The sequence below is a fragment of the Schistosoma mansoni genome (genome assembly GCF_000237925.1).
Source record: "Schistosoma mansoni, WGS project CABG00000000 data, supercontig 0151, strain Puerto Rico, whole genome shotgun sequence".
Lineage (NCBI taxonomy): Eukaryota > Metazoa > Platyhelminthes > Trematoda > Strigeidida > Schistosomatidae > Schistosoma > Schistosoma mansoni.
The window spans coordinates 407812-427904 of record NW_017386048.1 but is presented as its reverse complement, the minus strand read 5'-3'; the positions used below and the strand labels follow the sequence as shown (position 1 = coordinate 427904).

Genomic DNA, 20093 nt, shown 5'->3' with positions numbered 1-20093 from the left:
TTGGTGCCCTGTGATTTTAAGTCTTATGCCAACTGAGGTCGAAACGCCTTTCGAGCAAACCTTGCACTAGTACCATTGAAGCGCATTTTTGGCCAGTTTGGCGGAAGAACTTTCCACATAATCATTAACAATTTCATTCATTCCCACTCAAAGTACGGAAACAAAGTATTTCTTCCTTCACCCCAAAAGGAGAAGGACACGCTAGAACCTATCCAACGGCGACCTACGACAAAAGTTCGGGGACTCAAATTCAATTCTCATGAACAGTGCCTTCAGTCTCCCAACCTTTACTTAATAGATTAGTGTTTAAGAGGTAACCTTCTAATAGCTTACAGCAGCCTTAATAATTTCGGACATCCCCTTAAACACCTACCTAGGTTCAGCTACAATACAAACCTAAGAGGTAACACTTAGAAACTGGAGACTACAACACAGTAGAACGGGCTGTTGACACAATTTCTACTCCTTATGAGTAGTCAAATGCTGGAATTCGCTGCCGGCTTAGCTAGTTCAAGCGACTTCTCAGGAGTCCATTAAGAGAAAACTTGATCTATGCTTCAGGACTTAGGATAGTATCTTACCATGATTTACCATTTTCTTTTCCCTCTTTTGTTAATAATATACCTAGGTTCCTACCTGGAGGTATTGATGGTCCACTGCTACTAGATACAGGAGCTTGTTAAGCGAAAGCTTCTTCTAATTCGTACAAAACCATTTGAATGCGAATCTGAAAAATCTGGAATATATGTAAAAGGACCACAGCTAAATCCGGTAACACTTACTAACGACAGTTGGAATATGATAGCCATACTTGTCCGAAGAGAATGTTCTCGTACGTTAAACGGCGAACAGAACGTGATGATGGTATTCTCCAGTTCGTACTGCAACGCAGCTGCTATCAAAGGTTATCGTGCGGTATGGTCACTTCGCCGAGCATTTAAATGCTTTGACGAGATGTTTCGAATTTTATATCCCATCTTTGTAAGGCCACACTTAGAGTACTGTATCCAAGATCCTAGCCAATATCTAACAAAGGATGCTAACTCACTTGAGTGTGTCCAGAATGCGGGGAAGAAGCTGATGAAGTGTTTTTTCAAACTTCCTTACAAAGAGCGTTTAATCGCCTAAGAAGGAGCTGTACCTTCACTGGAGGGCAATCTGTCAGGATTAACACAGGTTCACCAAACTACTATCCTTATTACTGAAGACTGAACCATTTAATATTGTAATAAAAAAGTACAATAATGCTCACAAGAAAGCTTGTCTAGCAGTGCTTATTCATTACTTTGATGCCTAAAGATCCCGAACAATGCGAAAACTAGATTTTCAAATCCTCGATGATTGAGAGCAAAAACAAGACATTGCCACAAACGCTGTCCAGGGGCGCGTTTTGCGATTTTGAATGCACGTTGTGGTTAGAAGTAAGTGGTTTTATTCGTTGGTTTTAATTATAAGTTGTCCTTGCCTAGAAGTCGTGGATCTTTTGTGCTTGGTTCCACTTGTTGATTCTATAAGTTTTTACTACATGAAAAATTAGTAAAACGTCTTCTCGGAACGTCAAATGGTCAGTAGGTCTTCTCAGCATATTAAACTTACTGTAAATATCTCTTTTTTTCTCGATTTCTATTTTCCAGAAGTCGTTTTGCCATTATTTTCCGCGGTCACCTCAGTAAAAATGTTTTATTCACCAAATAGGAATGTCAATTTATTTTCAGTGTATATTTCAAGTACGATCTCTAACATCTCTTTTAGTAGTTGTGAACTCCATTCTCTATAATGTGTAAATTGTCCCGTAATGTCATATGAATTCCCCAACAAAAAGTAGTGAACTGACGACAAATATATAATTGTATAGTTCTCTGAAAATATGCACGTTATAATTTGTTTCGCTTTTCAAAGCTATTCCTATTGACTATCTTATGCTTAGGGAAAATTTCCTTCCACTTGTGCTGTTTAGCATGTTCAATTGCCTTTAGAATTACTCCCCCTATATATTGGTGTACGTCTTTAAGTAGTTTATGCTCAAGGAGAGCATTACTGTCATCAGATCCTAACGCAGCATAACCATAGAGCCATACTATGACGCAGCTGCTCATATTAACTTGCCATTCTTTTTTTGAGTCGATCATGTATATGGTACGGCATCATAGTTAATGTAATCAAGTTTGTTCTGTCCAACCTTGTAAACATGTTTAATACCTGTTTGTAGTAACCTAGTGCTTGAGTCATTTGCCAATTGTGAAGTATTACTCCATATAGATTCACTTGGCACATATGTTTTGCCATCTCACCTGCCTAATTACATATATTTCGGTTGGGTTGCAGCCACATCAGTATTTCTGACGAATACTGATTTGTTCAGTATTTCCTCGCCTACAACTTGTACCTTAGTGTGGTAGCTAGGTTTACCTATTGTGATGGCGCAGTTGAACTATATTGACCGAAACACTCGTTCGTTTTGGTCTTGTTGTGCCGGAAGTCGGTTGGAAAACACCAAGACTAAAAGCATTTATGAGTCCGGGGACGCAGCCGTTCTTCCATTGATAATTTACTTGACCACGTCGTTTTCCCAATACTATTCACAAATATTTAGCTTTCTAATTTTGCCCTTCCAACCCCTCTTATTTCTCAAAGAATTATGGATGAGGATCAATGTTTGGTGCTTGGTTCAACAGTTTCTGATATAAGTGGTCTGAAAAAAGATATCCTTAGCCTTGGCCGTGTTCTAAGAGCTTGTGATTTTCAAAACGCAGACGATTTAAAGGATGCCGATGAGAATAATTCATTCCCATGTAAAATGTATTGTTATGAGGAAAAGAATGAAATAACTTCGTGTGGCACTATTTTTTCTGATCTCAAAAGTATCAAAAGCCTTTTATCCGATACCTCTAGTGCTTTTTCATCATACAGTGAACAATTAAGGACCGCATTTTCAGTTGCTAACAAGTTCTCAGAACTTTCCAGAGTAACGCTGTCTGAAAACTCATGCCTGAGCTCCGTCGAAACAGAGCAAGATTTCTATCATCTGTTAAGTACATTGGCCAGAGGTTTACAAAGCGGATTGTTTGCTCGTATACGGGAATTGAGCACATTTTCTCTAGACAAAACTCTAAGTGAATTTATAGACCAATATAATGAGCTAAACATAAAATATAATGAACTGTTAGTAACGTCTCAAATACCTGTAAAACAGTCAAGTTCTACTGTTCTCCTCGACCAAACTGCTGTCTTTGAAATGCTTGAAAAAGAAATGAGCAATTCCGCCAAAGAAGTTGAACATGTCCGTTCCAGTTTTGAATCTCGTTTAAACTCCATCACTGCCGATTGGGAATGTGAACGGTCAAAGTTGATGACAGAGTTGCACAAAAAAGAAGGTAGACGATGCTTTCTATGATCATGCCCTTATCTTAACAGTGTTTTATCTTATTTCCAACGTATTATATTAGTTGTCACAATTCGTTTTCTATATCCATCTTGATGTTTAAAAAAGTGAACAAATATTGTAATAGTATATTTATCATATCCCGCGGTTTTCATTAAGCTTCAATAAAATATAGAGGTTGTTATTGCCAGGCCAACTATTTAATGTTAATGTTTTTTCACGTAGAACTAAATTAATAATTGTCGAAAACCGCCTTCCAAGTTTACCTTGATTAATAATTGACCGACAACCAACTTCACATGTCTCTAATTATAAGTGCTGTTCGGAATTTGTCGACAAAGTTGCTGGTTCAAACCCCGTTTGCACCATCAGTTTTCTTAAGTTTATAGATATGGCTTAGTAACGAGTGTCAGCTTACATGGAACCTTGGTCCAGGGTCTCTTACCGACTCTCTAATCATTTTACAACAGTACAAGCTTGTTCGCAGGGTGGAGTTTCTTCAATTTACCTAAATTCATTTTGGATATAAAAGTAGTCACATGCCTCAGCACAATTCTGATCAAAAATATAATGAAGGCTCTGAATGTCCCACCAATAACATTCATGGTGACTTACTAGTATTGATAAAATAAGACTACAAGTGTATAGCTACCATATATTTGTTTATTGTGTCGGTCTTAAGACTGATGGTTAGTGGCTATGAAATACGGTCTGTGGAAGCAACAGATATGCGTAATCTGAAAGCTTTTGACCACAGGTGTCCTCGAAGCACTGCTTGTATATCGTACAACAATCGAGGTAGCAATTCCAAGGTTATGCACATAGCCTTGGGTAAAGTTGGTGAGATTGTAAATCTTCATCGACTAGGTAGGTTGAGACTTGTATTATGTATGCTTGACCACTTATTATCTCAACGAGCAATGTTAACTGGCGAAGATGTAAGTTGAAAAAAGCTAGGGGTAGTCACACCAAAACATATCATTGGTCTATGGAATCATTGACTTTTAAGTCTGAGCCATGTTGATAGATGCAGACTACCTAGTTGAAGTCAGTGAAATAAATCTGACCAAGTGGTTGACGAATTTAGGTAAGATGGTTCAGAGTCGGTCACAATGGTACAGATGCATTCACTTTTTATAGTCCTATAGATTTTGAATTCTAATTTTCCTTCATTCAAACTTTTGTACTGCCCTTCCGAAAGATATTCTCAATGTTTAGTCTCCCTCATTACTGGTACTTCTTTATTATTTTGATTCAATATTCATCTCTTAGTGTTAATGTGTTACAGCAACTTGGGCCAATTCCCATATGTGCTGGGAACGAACTTGATACTCACTAACTGATGGGGAGTATTATCATGCTTAGTATGTATGTATATGTTCTTTTTTTAGTGGCAATCGAAGAACTGGAGAAACTAATAGAAGCTAAAGAAATTGCGTATTCAAAAGATAAAGGTACGTGAGGAAAGATTTAACCAATGAATTCGGCTTGTTATGTTCGTTAATGTTAAATGGCATGTGTCTAAAATATTTAGATGTTTAAATTCGAATGACTTAGTTAAATTTTCTTCAAGTTGAGCCGTTTACATTTCCTACGAATGTATTTTCATAGAAATTATGAAATTACGTAATAATTCATATAATTGATAAAAACTCTATCATAAATGGTTTTTGAGAACTGTTTCTGTTATGTCCCGATAAGAATAATGAATAGTAACTTTTGAGAACTATTTATAGACCAATATGATACATATATTTTTATTGTATTTTATTGTATTGTTAACTTACTAAACTATTCATATTCGTGTCCCTCTTATTATATGCTTTATTTTGACCTATGAACTATTATTATATGATTTATCATTTTCGAGTTATGTCCTGTCTATCAATTACTATCCCTCTTATTCACAGCCACTATTGACTAAATCTTGTACAAATGTTATTTTCTATTCTATGGTACGATGTCGTAAGTAAGATTGGTATATAAACTCAGTATGTTTGAAATATAATGATTCTTACTGCACAGGCATGTATGTGATGATATTTGATCATAGTGTTTATAAATGAACATTAGATCTATCGAGCTCTTTTCCCATGCGTTTAGTTTTATTTACTGTCTTTGTCGAATGCCCTGGTGCGGCCGAGAGTGGGGACAGTCAGCTCTCCCTCTCGTAATGCTCCTACACGGTCACGCGTATATAGCCTCTGCCAGGGAAGTCCTACTCTGCCTTCTCGTGGCTGGGGTGTTGTTTACAAAATTGAGAGGACGAAAAGCGAATGTCAGGCGCTTTATCCGGGTTGGTGGATACGGAAAGTTCACCTAGGGGAGTTGGAAAACCCTGATTCAAAACCATTGGTCCACATGGGCTCCGGTATCTTGAAGGAACAAATAGCGTACGAATCAATCGTTGGTCACCGGCTACCATGCGACTGCATCTCCTGACGATGCCCTACTGCCTTGTGGATCAGACCTTTAGGTCAAAGGCTGGGGGTGTGGTCCCCTAAAAAAACCACCTGCTTCAGTTTGGGCACTTGGGCAGTATTCCAGCCCTCACACAAATCAAATGGGATTTGTGTGGTGCATATATATCTGCTGCCCGTTTGTACCAATATTTATGTGCTTAAATAATAATAATTATTATTAAATGTGGAGGACATTTGACCAATATGTACACATTGTGATCAGCGTTTGGAATTTTTCAAAGCTTAACATTTGTTCGCTACAAATTTAACACTGACAAAATCATGTATACATACGTTGACTTGGAAATATTAAGATTTAAAATGCATCAAACAATTATCATATCCATTATAGGATGAAAAGGATTCCTTAACCCAGATTTTTATTGTTTGGGTAATTTTATTATTGTATAAAATTAACGTGTGACCTTATTCAAGTCTTCTTTCTTTATTTAATAAAATTTTTAGGTGATCTAGATGAGTTGGCACAACAATTCTGCTCAAAAGAAGAAGTTGCAGTGGGCCCAAATATGTCTTTAAATCAGTTACGGTCATTTCTAAATAAACTTGAAAAAGTATGTGATTATCTGATCATAGTAATGTTTTTAACTAAGGGTTTTCAAACCATATCTACCGTAGATTAACATATTTTCGTTGATTCGGTGTTCATCTTGTTGTGCTATTGAGGTATGGCAACTTGGACCGATGCATAAATGTGCCTGGTCCTACGTTGTAGCTGACTGACTGACTATATTTTCGTTGTAACTAAACCCGGATAAAAACAGGACAACACAATATTAAATTAAATCAAAATGCCATACTACAAATTGTTGTTTGTTTGTGATTTATCCTTACACTCAACACCATCGAGTTTGAAAGCACAGTTCTAAACAGAAGTATTAAGCTAATTAACAAAGTTATACATTTGTTCTGCTCAGGGTGGTTGTGACTTTTACTTTGCATCCGGATAGTATATATAAATATTGTAAAATATTTAAACTCGATCGAGTAGAAGCAACACGGAATCTCTGTAGCTATTATATCCTGAAGTGGTAAATGCATTTTCTGAACTTGATCCTTGGGATGACTAGAACTAGAGTATGGAAGACTTTAGATAAATTGGTTGAATTCGACCTAGACAGTGCGAAAGTATTCAGTTTCTTCTGAATCATTTATTGTTGTTATTACTACTACCCGTCATCTGTTTTCTCCTCTCAATCCTCGTCCTATTTGTCTATTATTATATCATTGTTTTTTTTCGGTATAACTTTCTTAGCTTATGTATTTTACTACGTGGAATCCAGAACATCTGTTCCGTCTTATTTGAGACCTGTTCAATAAATTTACCTGCATTCCTATGTTGATATTTACACTGAGACCCGAATGTAGTACCTATGGTTTCAGATATCAGTATGTTATTCTCAAAGACATTGGCGCAGATGCACTAACTATTTATCTTCTTATTAATCTTAAATTCCGGTATCGCTTCATACATTTCTACTCTAACATTTCAAATAATGTTCTCAAGTTTTAACCTTTCTTCTTATCATTGCTACTACAATATTTCAATTTAGTGTTCTTTTCGTCTCGTCGTGCTAATGCGGTCTAGCCAATGCACAATAGTACAAAGCTCTATGTTAATGAAGTCTATGTCGAAGATACTGAGTCCATATAATCACTGACTTCATTTCTAGTGTCAGTGTGAATGTTAACTGACGAGTCGAAAATAGAGCAAACTATGTGTACTTAATTTAACTGCTATCTGTAATCCAAAAACATAACTAATATCAGTTGTTACGTATATTTAATATATAGCTTTAAACATTGAGTTGAATTTTTGTAATCGATTAATTTCTTTAATGCCCATATGATGTGTTTCTACTTTACTATCTATATTTTAGAAATGTCCATGGATTTGGGACCTGTTCTATGGAAATTGCAATGAAATAACTTGTTCTGTATTGCCAAATCCTATTGAACAGGTAATCAGTGCTGGACATGGTTTTTTCCTACATGACAGATAAGATCATCATTAATATTAACTACTAGGTAATCATTATGTTCTCAGTCATTTATATACACACGAACAATGCTTTCGATAGAATATCAATCCTAACACAAATAACTCAGTGGAATAGTGTTTGACTGTGTTTTTGAAGAATGTTAGGATGTGGAAAGAGAAGTGAAATATGAGACATGGACAACGATAGCTTAGTAAATTACCTTGGTCATTTCTAATGAATATTTATCAAACAGTTGTTTTACAGTATAAAGATTTGACCTAAGTTTACTTCGTCTATGACACTTTTGTGCAGTGTTGTATATTGTCTATCAAAGTGTCTTACAACACAACTGAGACGCGTGAAATCGATGTTCAAAATCATGATTTGTCTAAAAAATGATGTGTGGAGAAATTCGAACACTTCGTTTTTACCTGAAGTTTATCCTGATGATGTCGTTCAAAAGAGCGATTACTGCTTCACGACCGAATCATTTAGCTTAGAGAACAAAACTCCATCAAAAAGAACGACTCCATTGTAACAATATACATATAAATTGGTTGCAAACCTCAACTCGAGAGATATCCATAGCGATTGACGCGTCTGTGTGCATAAATAGGGAAAGGCTTCCTGTAATAATAACATAAAGATTAGTAACAACATATGATAGAGTAAATGATAAACGGTAACTGTATCTAGAGTCAGTAATGACAATCAACAGTCGAAATGAGACTAAGAGTACTCAAATATGGAAGTTGTTGCACTTAAACAAAGGTCCAAAGAATGCACAAAAACTTGAAATAACTGTTACAGAAGTTGAAAAAATGTAATCAAAATAATAAATACAGTAAATGTTATTAGTTTATGTAAATGCTTCAGAATATTATATAGCAAGTGACGTACTTTTCACTGGTAGGGGCGGCCAAACCGAAACATAGCATCAGTTCATAAAGTCACTAACTTCTGGTCTGAGCCATGTTGGTGGCTGCAGGCTACTTGGTTGGGGGTCTGTGCGACTATCCTAACCAGTGGTTGGAGACTCTGTGTGATATGGCACAGAATCGGTCACAATGGCGTAGGTGTATACATTCTTTGTCTTCCTTTAAACCATGTGATTAAAATTGTTTATACTTTTCTTTCTGCGAAATATTTCTTTCTCCTTCTATCATATCCTTATATGTAATGGTTTTTTATATATTACTACCATTAAAGTGACTGCTTCTATGAATTTGGTGTTCATGTTGTTGTGCTAATGAGGTGTGGGAACATGGACCGATACATATATGTGTCTGGTCCTACGTTGTAGACGACTGACGTTTCACTATACGTTTAGAAATGATCGAAAATGCTAGTGTTTACAGAATGATTGCAAGTAGTATAAGTCAATACACGAAAATGAGATAAATGAGAAGAGGAAGACAGTGAATGCAAATGAACTTATGATCCTGAATTTTGTTAATAACTTACTGGTTTTGTATCCAGATCCTGTTTACCCACCCATTTATTATATTTTTTTCACAACCTAGTCTTTCTGGTATTAATTTTCGTTCTGTTTAATTCCATGGTTTCGCTTGTACTATGTTTTCTTTTCTTTTTGTAGAAAAAGTCACTAAACAAAATTATTTTAGAAAGAAACGAGCTTGAAGATCAATGGCATCAAACAAAACAAGAGCTACTCTCACTTAGGAATTCACATGTTGAATTGATTAATCAGTTAAAAGCTAAAAATGACGAGCTGAATGCTGTAAGTTTGAAAATTCTTATTACTTTATTGAAAGACTATAATGTAGTCTCTCTAGGCATATACAACTACCAAAAGTGGTTAGACATTCCTCAGCTTGGTCAGTGTTAAAGTCGCAGACTTTGAAGCTGATTGACACGCGTTCGCACCCCACAGCGAGCATCAATCCCTATGATGTCCCAGATTACACCATGCTGATGTTGAGTGTCAACTGGTAGGAAACCTATGTAAAGGGTTTCCCACTAACAAATACCAGCCTCCGGACATTTTAGCATAGTGTACAAGACTTCAGACCATTCACACTACTGTCTACATTGCAATTTGATAGACAAAATTCCGTCAACACTAAAGTAACAGGAAAATATGATATTTCTCACTACTCATTAATCAATCAGTGTCAAAGGCCAACTGTTTTTGTTACACTACGTCATCGAAAAATTGTTTGCTCGATAAAATAAGGTCATTCATAGATATTTTAACTAATTATAAAAAGTCTGTGGTAACACTAAATACAGTCATTCTAGTTTCATTCTAACAAGACTATGAATAACGTTAAATGGTTGGAAGCAATCTACTGAGAAGGCGATTGAACTTATACCTAATGATAATTGGCATCTATAAAAGATGCGTATCTGTAATCTTACGGAGACTTATACTGTATCACTGATCCCAATCCACATCATCTGCGCCGCTATGAAAGATTATACCTTTGAGCTATATGAACTTACTGTTATCTCCGATGGGAGTGATATATCATTCTAACATCGATTAATAACCATTGACATGTCTTCCAATCACTATTGAATTTCATGTATCATGTTTTTTATGGGTTCATTCTAGGCCTAAGCGACGACATCGTACTATTTTTGTCGTTTGGGATTGTCTGAAGAAGTCAGTATGAGAATTGAACTAAACGTCTGTGCTAACCTGGATCAACAAGATGCATTTGTACACCGAAAGCATGAATAGAAGTCGAGTGCGCTGTTCTTCGCTTTGCGGTTAAAAATAGCCATCAGGAATTATTGGGCATGTTTCGTGTTAGTTGGTACCGGCCAGTATAGTATATTTGTAATCACAAGAGAACGGATGCTCCCTGTGGGATTCCAGCTTGGCCGATAGAGTTTGACCAGCACTAAAGAGCTAGGCAAAAATAACAGTGGTCATTACCCAGTGATCAATTAATAGTAAACCCTATTCTCTGCTTGATAAATGAGCTACTTATCCATGGGACACTATATAAGTATTAATGTACTGTGTATGTCAAAGGTACTATATTATATAATTTGCTATATGTCAGGTTTTAGAAAAACTAAAGCTAACTGTCAATGAGATGATGGAGAAGATTTGTAGCTCAAGTGGACATCGTCAGTACAAACTGAAGTTTGTGCTGATGATGTCTAGAACAGCGATGAAAGCCCCACGACCAAACTATCCAACTCAAAAAACAAAACTCTACCAAAATAGCTGTCAATGTTTGATTTAGAGAAATTAAATCCATACAATCGTATTAATGTCTATCGCCTAAACATTATTCTGTTCCAATATTTAAAAGGTTTACCTTTTTTGTTACTTGTTTACCGAGTAGAGATTTGGCGTCGAGCCACTCTTTAAGTATGAGGGCTAGGTATGCTTTTCAAATCAAATAAACTAAAGTGCATCTGGAACTTACAATCTGATAGTGAACTTTGAACACTATAACCTCTAAATCGCCATCCCACAAAACTATATCTACTTTTCGATGGATTTATTTTCTAACACCTATTTATACATTGTTTCTATCAATAATAGTTTATATACTTTTCAAATAAATTAGATGTTTGAAAAATCGTCAAAACTACAACAACGCGTATCTCATTATCGTGAATTAGTGAATAAACTATGTGATCCTAGAATGGCTGTTGCTTTTGCAGATAATGTTCGTCAGAATTTATCTTCCAATAAAGTTGATGTCCATTGTAGTAATTCATCTACTATTCAATCAACTCCTTTGATCAATTCATCAAGCTCAATGAATTGTAATAATGTAACTCCTTGTGTACAATCGGATCAAGAAAGTTAGTATTAATTAAACTAGTTGTTTCTTGTAAATTAACTTTTTCATAAACCATGAATTATGAGATTATTAGCTATTGCAATGTTAAACAATGATAATCTTATTGGTAAGGTTAAACATTAAGTATGTGATCTGAAAAAAATTGAATGAAAATTATGTGTGAAGGGATGTTGGCACTGAAGATCTCGAGGAAGTTAAAGCATCTGAACCATCTTATCTAAATTCTTCAACCACTTGATCAGATTTATTTCACTGACTTCAACTAGGTAGTCTGCATCTACCAACATGGCTTAGACTTAATAGTCAATGATTTCATGAACTAATGATATGTTTTGATGTGACTACACCTAGCTTTTTTCAACTTATATCTTTGCCAGTTAACATTGCTCGTCGAGATAATAGGTGGTTAAGCATACATAATACAAGTCTCAACCTACCTAGTCGATGAAGATTCACAATCTGATCAATCTAAACAGTTTTTCACCTAACTGTTGCGATTATTTCAACATAAAGGAATAACACAATTCTTAATACTGTTTAACATAAGAGTATCTTGAATAAAATTCTACCAGTAAGCGAAGCACGACATATTATCTGTACCTAAAACCATAGAGCGCTGAGTTGATCTGGGTAAATAAGCACAGACCTCCCTGTGTGAGACGATTGGTGACACCGCCGGAAATCGACCTCATTAGTATTCTTTTTCTGTCTTCCTCCAAATCCTGAGTTCCGCATCATAGTTTACTTTTACTCATTGGGTTCTGCTGATGTGGGAACAGCAATTGACGCATATTCCCACCAAATCTTACGTTTACTGACTGACTGATACCACTGATGAGAAGTTATAAATTGTTTCATTTCCTTTTCATACTTTGTTATGGAGAGTTAGTGATTTGTTTGTTAAAATCAAGGAACAGAACGCTTGTCGTTAGATGTACTTTGAGATATGATATAGCCGAGTGATGGATACTCGTGAGACTGCATTTATTGAGTTCACCCCTCGGATGGGTAGAAAACAAAAACAAAACCGCTAGCTAGATGAATAGGTCTTTCATGCATTAAAATATCTTAATTATATACGAAATATAAGCACAAGATTCACATGGTAAAGTTTCTTAAGCAATTAAAAGAAGTTAGCTTGTAGATAACTCATTCTTCATTCAGTTGACCTAACTGTTAGGTTAGGTCATTGGGCATCTCACCATATATCCCTATATAATTAAGGTAGCATAACTGTGATGGAGAGGCGTTACATCTGTGACTGAGAATTCTGAAGGATCTACAATAACAATTACTGAAATTTTTACGTAGAATAGTAGCAATGAAATCGTCAGAAAGATTGTATAACCCATTCAACGTGCGGTCATTTGTCGTAATGTAAATTATTCAATATATGTTCATATGTTGAGGGTAGGACTTCACAGTTGTACCATCGACTTATCAATTATAAAGCCTGAATTTTTGCAGATCATCAAATAAAATGAAGAATTCAAAATGATCTATCGTAATTCAATACTCCTCATTATGTAGCCCAAAAGTTATCTTGCTTTTAGCAGAAAATATCGACGGTGTACTCAAGTAAATCGACGTCAGGGTGCTAATTTGTCGGTGTTAGAAATACTGTTAACATGTCTTTAAATTGAATTCCAAAGATCATGCCACAGTTTCCAGCTTTTTGCATGATCAGATTATTCAGTCTAATGCTAAATCGTTTAGAGGAAATCACATTCTTTTTATCAAAGTTTCTTCGTAAGTGTACTATTCCTTATACTTAATACTGTTATCACGTAAATTTATCTGAAACAATAAACAATTGATTGTTATATTTTAATACGTCTCTTCATATTTCTTTCTTTTTATTACGCTCACGTTCAACATTGTTTTCTTCTTAGACTCATTGACTACAGTTAATACTCTTATAACAAACAAAACATCTTCGCCGTCTTCTCGTAAATCTTCCGAAACCTCATCTACATCAATCTTCTCTCGCGTCGGTGCTGCAGTTACAGCAATTGCTAATGTTATCACTTCGCCTAAACGCGCTCAACAGTCTCCCGAGCATTCATCTGATAATAAACGCAGTCGTCCTACTGTATCTGTTACAGAATCTACAGGTTTAGCAAAATCTGAAGAAAAACCTGTTCTCCATGTAAGTGTCAGTGGTTTTTGTATATTGCACATACTTTCTTAGCCAACCTATTTTCAAACCCGAAAAATTTTTGTTAGTTCAGGGAATAATTGGACGACAGAAACTACACAGCGTGAAGAGAAGCACTAGTGTCATGTTTGTCTTATTCTTTAATACTCGCTAAATTCTATCCGTATAGTTGCAATGTGCCCACTGTTCTGAATGACTCAACATCGCATGCACTATGCTCAAGTATTAAGTGGTTGGACGTAGTTAACGAAAAACCTCGGACCTGGATTTCGTACTAGCCGGCAATTAGTTCCCTACAATATTAAGGGAACTGATGCTCCCCTGGGGATTCGAACTTGGGTCATCCAGCTTTACAGTCTGAGATGTTATCAAATAGTTAGGACTGTCCTTTGACCTTTACGTAGTCTTGATTGCCTTTATGCAAACTAATTATCTAAAAAACCTCCATATTCGCTATACATTTATCATTTCAATGAAGACAATATTATCCAATCAGGATGTTTTAACTTTTTTCGAGCATTTCACACTATGTTGTTTGTTGTATATATGTATGTACATACATATCCTGTCGTATGCCCTGATGATGTTCTCGTGACTTTCTGGTTGCCTGATCTGCCAAGGGTGATGGGACAGTGCATGACAGTATTGTTGTGTGCTATATGCATGCAAGTCCGCCCCGTTATTGCTATTATTGTTCATATTATTGTTTGTTGTATCAGTACATATTTACAGAAAAACCCTATTAGAGTAATTAGAATTTGCAAAAGATCCTTATATAACATTATCTCTTGACTAATGAATTCCTTAACACAAAGGTAATAAACTCAATACAGAATTTATTGGATCACATTAAACATTCTACTTCAGTAATGTTAATTACCGACAGGGATTTCTGTGTTCATTCTTCTTGCTTTAGTAAATACTCTCCGAACATATTCATATACCTTTACACTGATTATATTATAAATACTTTCGGATTATTGTAGTGAGTTTATGAGGCTATCATGTAGATAAGCTTGTACAATACAATGCTACTAGAAAAATATTTGACCATTGAATAGGCAGTATTAATCTCTTAAGCAATGCAATGTATATTTTGTGTACAAGTAAATGATTGCATGAACTGTGTACTTTCGGTTGTATGGATTATTAGTTATCTGAATATACAATTCCACCTCTACTGTCTGTAGTTCAAGTGCGATTATCAATTTTTACCCATTGCTAAAAACTATACATGTGTGTTAAATTCGTTTTTATTGATAATTAATGTAACGTTTTGAAAAGAAATCATCCGTTTCTAATTCATCAATCCGAATATGATTTCTATCATGTAGCGGTTCCAGGATTCCTCTCCGAACAAAATTTCCCATCCAGTCTTATCATCATCGTCATCTTCATCATCAGCAGTCACTCTTGATAATGGCCCTATGAGATATCATAGTTCAACACGTAAACCACTTACGGAATTGCCTAGATCAAAAGTTAAATCACCTACCACCAGCAAATCGGATCATTTTCTCTCACCATTGTCTTCTGCTCCGATGTTGAAAAAGGAATATATCGATAATTGTTCCAAACCGATTACCGATTTGCATTCGAAAAAATTAGATCCTGTGAGTGATGTTTATACCACTTTTACAGTATACAATTCATCTTCATGATCAGGCTTTACTTTAATGTCAGTCAGTTAGTTATCGATGTAGAAAGTAGCACGAGTGTGTATCGATTCAAGTTGTTACAGATCATATCACCACAGCGACATGAAATCAACAAAATGAAAAGCCGAAAACGATAAGAATCTAAATATAAGAAATGCAGTACAGAAAAATAGGGATTCAGTAATACTATTGCAGTTGCGCTACTGTGACTGATTTACCACGATATCACACTTAACAACCGACCTGGCTCTTATCAACAGATGATGATTTCATCATAAGTTCATTTGCATTCACTGTCTTCCTCTTCTCATTTATCTCATTTTCGTGTATTGACTTATACTACTTGCAATCATTCTGTAAACACTAGCATTTTCGATCATTTCTAAATGTGTTGTGAAACGTCAGTCGTCTACGTAGGACCAGACACATATATGTATCGGTCCAAGTCGCTACACCTCATTAGCACAACAACATGAACACCAAATTCATAGAAGCAGTCACTTTAATGGTAGTAATATATAAAAAACCACTACATATAAGGATATGATAGAAGGAGAAAGAAATATTTCGCAGAAAGAAAAGTATAAACAATTTTAATCACATGGTTTAAAGGAAGACAAAGAATGTATACACCTACGCCATTGTGACCGATTCTGTGCCATATCACACAGAGTCTCCAACCACTGGTTAGGATAGTCGCACAGACCCTCAACCAAGTAGCCTGCAGCCACCAACATGGCTCAGACCAGAAGTTAGTGACTTTATAGACTGATGCCATGTTTTGGTTTGGCCGCCCCTACCAGTGAAAAGTACGTCACTTGCTATATAATATTCTGAAGCATTTACATAAACTAATAACATCTACTGTATTTATTATTTTGATTACATTTTTTCAACCTTTGTAACAGTTATTTCAAGTTTTTGTGCATTCTTTGGATCTTTGTTTAAGTGCAACAACATTCATATTTGAGTGCTCTTGTTATTATTTCGACTGTTGATTGTCATTACTGACTCTAGATGCAGCCACCATTTATCATTTACTCTGTCATTTGTTGGTACGCGTGACACAGTTATCTTCAACAAAGGAGATTTTTAAAGCTGTTTAATTTACACTTTGTTTGATATGAATTCCCAATGGTTGCGGTAAAGCTTATCGTAATTAAATATACATAGTTCTGGAGTACGAGAGTAGGCTTCTATTGTATCTAACTTGTATCTGTATCTGTACAATGGGTCTAGCCTAATTTTGGTACGCGAAACCAATTGAGAAATTATTTTTCATTCATTATCGTCTACACTAACACAGTCAACGTGGTAGTGCTACAAATAGGATGCTAGCGCAGAAAGTGTTATTTCTATCGAAGAGGTAATACATAGAGATTTAATTATTCGAAGGTATATTTCATCACTAACTGATATCATCTTGTACTGATTTGAAAACTTTCATCAGTGAATGTTTTTCAACCTGAGATTTATTATTGAACCATATAACCTCCAAATCGAATGTCGAGTACTGTTCATCGCAGTTAATAAACGAACAATAGTTCTCTGCTGAACAATAAAATGGTAAATACACAAGGAAATGTTCTGAAAAATACAAATTTCAGTGAAATGATACATGTACCATTATGAATTATTCTCAAAGGATAAACAATGTAAAACATACTGATTTGTTTTTGTATTGTATTAAATGACTTTTCGTTATTAATATATTTTCAGGATTTTAGCTTTTTACAACATGGACCTTTAGCGGAAAGCACAACTCAATTACCACAGGATGTACTCCGTTCCATTCATGCCATTATTGGTAAAAATCATCAGGATGCTAATCGTCGACCATCCGAATTCACTGATGGTCCTACTATTCCTCAACCACAAAATAAAAAAGATGAATTTTTTCTTACTCCTGCAGCGCCGAAACCTCTCAATCCATCTTGGCAAATTCCTAAGCAAGAACCTTTGAAACAGGTGAATATTATTATTGTTATTGCTGGCCTATTTTTCTAACATGTTTTATTTGATAACTTCAAAGTGTTCATTGTATTGTTCAACCTTGAAATGCTATTTCTGTTGAAAACTGTTTTAATAATTAGTGTCTTTAATCCTATCATCACAAATGATGATTATCATGTGGTCTTCATTCAAAAGGTTCACACTTGTAGTTAGAATTAGCAGCGATTAACTGCATGGGTTGATTCTTTTTTTTGTTTGGCTACTCCTTACCTACTTCTAAACTCTTCTACGCCAGCTAGTATAATCCATAGAGGTTGGGTTCAGCCAATAACATGCAAGTAAGCATTACCATGTAAACCAATGGTTAGAGACTTTGGTTGACATGGCTTAGAATCGTTCGCAATAGCCCACTATTTGTCTTCATAAATTCCTCATAAACTCTTTCTGATTATTTCACCAATTTATGTTTTCTTCAATTGTATCTTGGATGCCTAATCTTTTATGTCTCCATGAATACTGCTACTACCCCTAATACTCGGGTTTTCCCAAATTCATCTCGTTGTGCTAATGAGACATGGCAACGTAAACCGATGCTCGTATGTGCCAGGTTCTGTGTTGCGTTTGTTTGACTGACTGAAGCTTTGGTTTGAAGATACTAGTGAACAAATATTTCCGAACTGCTTGTTTTATCCTTTCATTGGTCGTATTTCGCAACCCAAAATCATTGCATATTTATTTTTTCTTAATTTGAAGACATAAATATTGGTACGAAGGGACACCGAATAGATATGCGCCACACAAGTCTCTTGATTTGTGTGAGGGCTGTGATACTTCCCAGGTGCCCAAACCGAAGCAGGTGGTTTTCTTAGGGGACCACACCCGGAGCCTTCGATCTAAAGGACTGATCCACAAGGCCGTGGGGCATCGTTAGGAGATGCAGTCCCATGGAAGCCGGTGACCAACAATTGGTTCATACGCCATTTGTGCCCCCAGGGTCCTAGAGCCCAGGTGCACCATTGGTTTGGAAACAGGTTTTCCCAACTCCCCTAAGTGGAGTTTCCGTGTCCACCAACCCGGTTAAGGCGTCGGACATTCGCTTTTCGTCCTCTCAATCCCGTAAACAACAAGCCCGTCGCGAAAGAGCAGTTAGCAGGACATCTCTATCAGTGGCTGTATACGCGTGGCCATGCGAGAGTATTTGGAGAGGGAGAGCTGACTCTCCCGACCCTCGGCCGTACCAGGGCAGTTGGAGGCTTGTTGCATAGTAACTTGTTTATTCATAAATATAGACAGACGCTCCGTCTTTCATAAAGTTGTCGCAAGTTATCGAATCTATCTGACCATCTCGTATCCGTACAGATGTTTCGCATGTCATTAACCAGTTAGAACCGTTTAAGTGACCACTTCACCCCATTTTTTTAGACCAGGTATTAAGACAGATCAGTCTTAAAGCGACATATTTCATCGACTGTCAACAAGAAAGATTTTTACCAGTATCAATTATTATACGCCTATAAAGTTTCTGTTGTTACATCATTGTTTTCTTGAATATTAATTTTGCAACTGTAAACACCACTGTTTTTTCCTTTTTTTATTTGTAATTCATTATAACTCTAGAAACCATCTTTAGAAGTCCATAACAATATGAACTCAAATGAACTTAATAAAATTCCATCGTCATGCAGTGATCAGAAAAAACGAGATAACATTTACACTAACATCAACCCTATCAGTCAGAAGGTTCCGAGAAATTCATCAACAGTAACAGCACCAGCTCCTAATTCACTTCATAGAAAAACTTCAAATACTATTACACCACCTCAAGAGTGTAATCCATCCTAAATTGATTTCTTTTGCAAATTTTTTTTCTCATTGTTGTAAATAAATTGCTTATTATAATTCTACTTATGTATTGTTTATTTCTTAGTTGTTTTGTTAATTTCACTAAATTTTCAGAGTTGAAACCACGAGTCCATCTGAGTTTTCAATGGTGGTCTAGCAAAGAATGACTCGTGATTTCAGCTATGAAAATACTATAATCCCCATACTGATAATCTCATTGAAATCATGAATTGATCAAAGCTAAAAAAATTATTGGGAAATTTAAAGCATTGGATGGGCGTTTCATCCCGCTATGGGGCTACTCAACAGCACACAAAACATATCCATGTATATATGCTGCAATAATTGTTAGCAATGAAAGTTTATAGACATAATTTTATTTTCATGATGACATACATCATAAATTGATTTTGACCAGGTAATCGCAGTAAATTAAGAAGGCTACATAGTGATGTTCACTCATAACCCCATCAAAGAATTAACACGAAGCTATGAAATCCTATTGTGAGTATATTTTTTGTTAGAATACACTAAGCTGACACATTTAACGGTTCCAATTTCCGACTCCAATTTAGTCATGGTGGCAGTACATCATATATTTATATTTGGATGTTTGAGCCGCATTGCCGAGCGAAATGTTCAATTTGTTCTTGAAGTTCAAATCTCTTAAATTCTTACAAACATACGTATTTTTTTGGTTATTCATTTAAACCGGTGTCTGACAACCGCGGGATTTATTCGTTCAAATATAAAGCAAAACTTCTTAGAATATATTTCTTTTATTCAAGAAATCACGTCATAAAATTCTTGCAATCACTCTTAATTTTATACATATTATTGACAAAAA

General features: G+C 35.7%; 1 protein-coding gene across 1 annotated transcript; it reads left to right on the top strand.

Annotated features, from left to right (window-relative positions):
• Positions 1 to 2638: 2638 nt before the first annotated feature.
• Smp_125040 (Epa2p-like protein) lies at positions 2639 to 19246 on the top strand (the record flags this gene model as incomplete). Its single annotated transcript, XM_018798642.1, has 10 exons — positions 2639 to 3332; positions 4774 to 4836; positions 6310 to 6416; positions 7743 to 7823; positions 9442 to 9585; positions 11396 to 11636; positions 13528 to 13784; positions 15128 to 15406; positions 17171 to 17419; positions 19022 to 19246. The coding sequence occupies 10 exons, from the start codon at positions 2639 to 2641 to the stop codon at positions 19244 to 19246; spliced, it is 2340 nt and encodes a 779-aa protein (XP_018646681.1).
• Between the last annotated feature and the right edge of the window lie 847 nt (positions 19247 to 20093).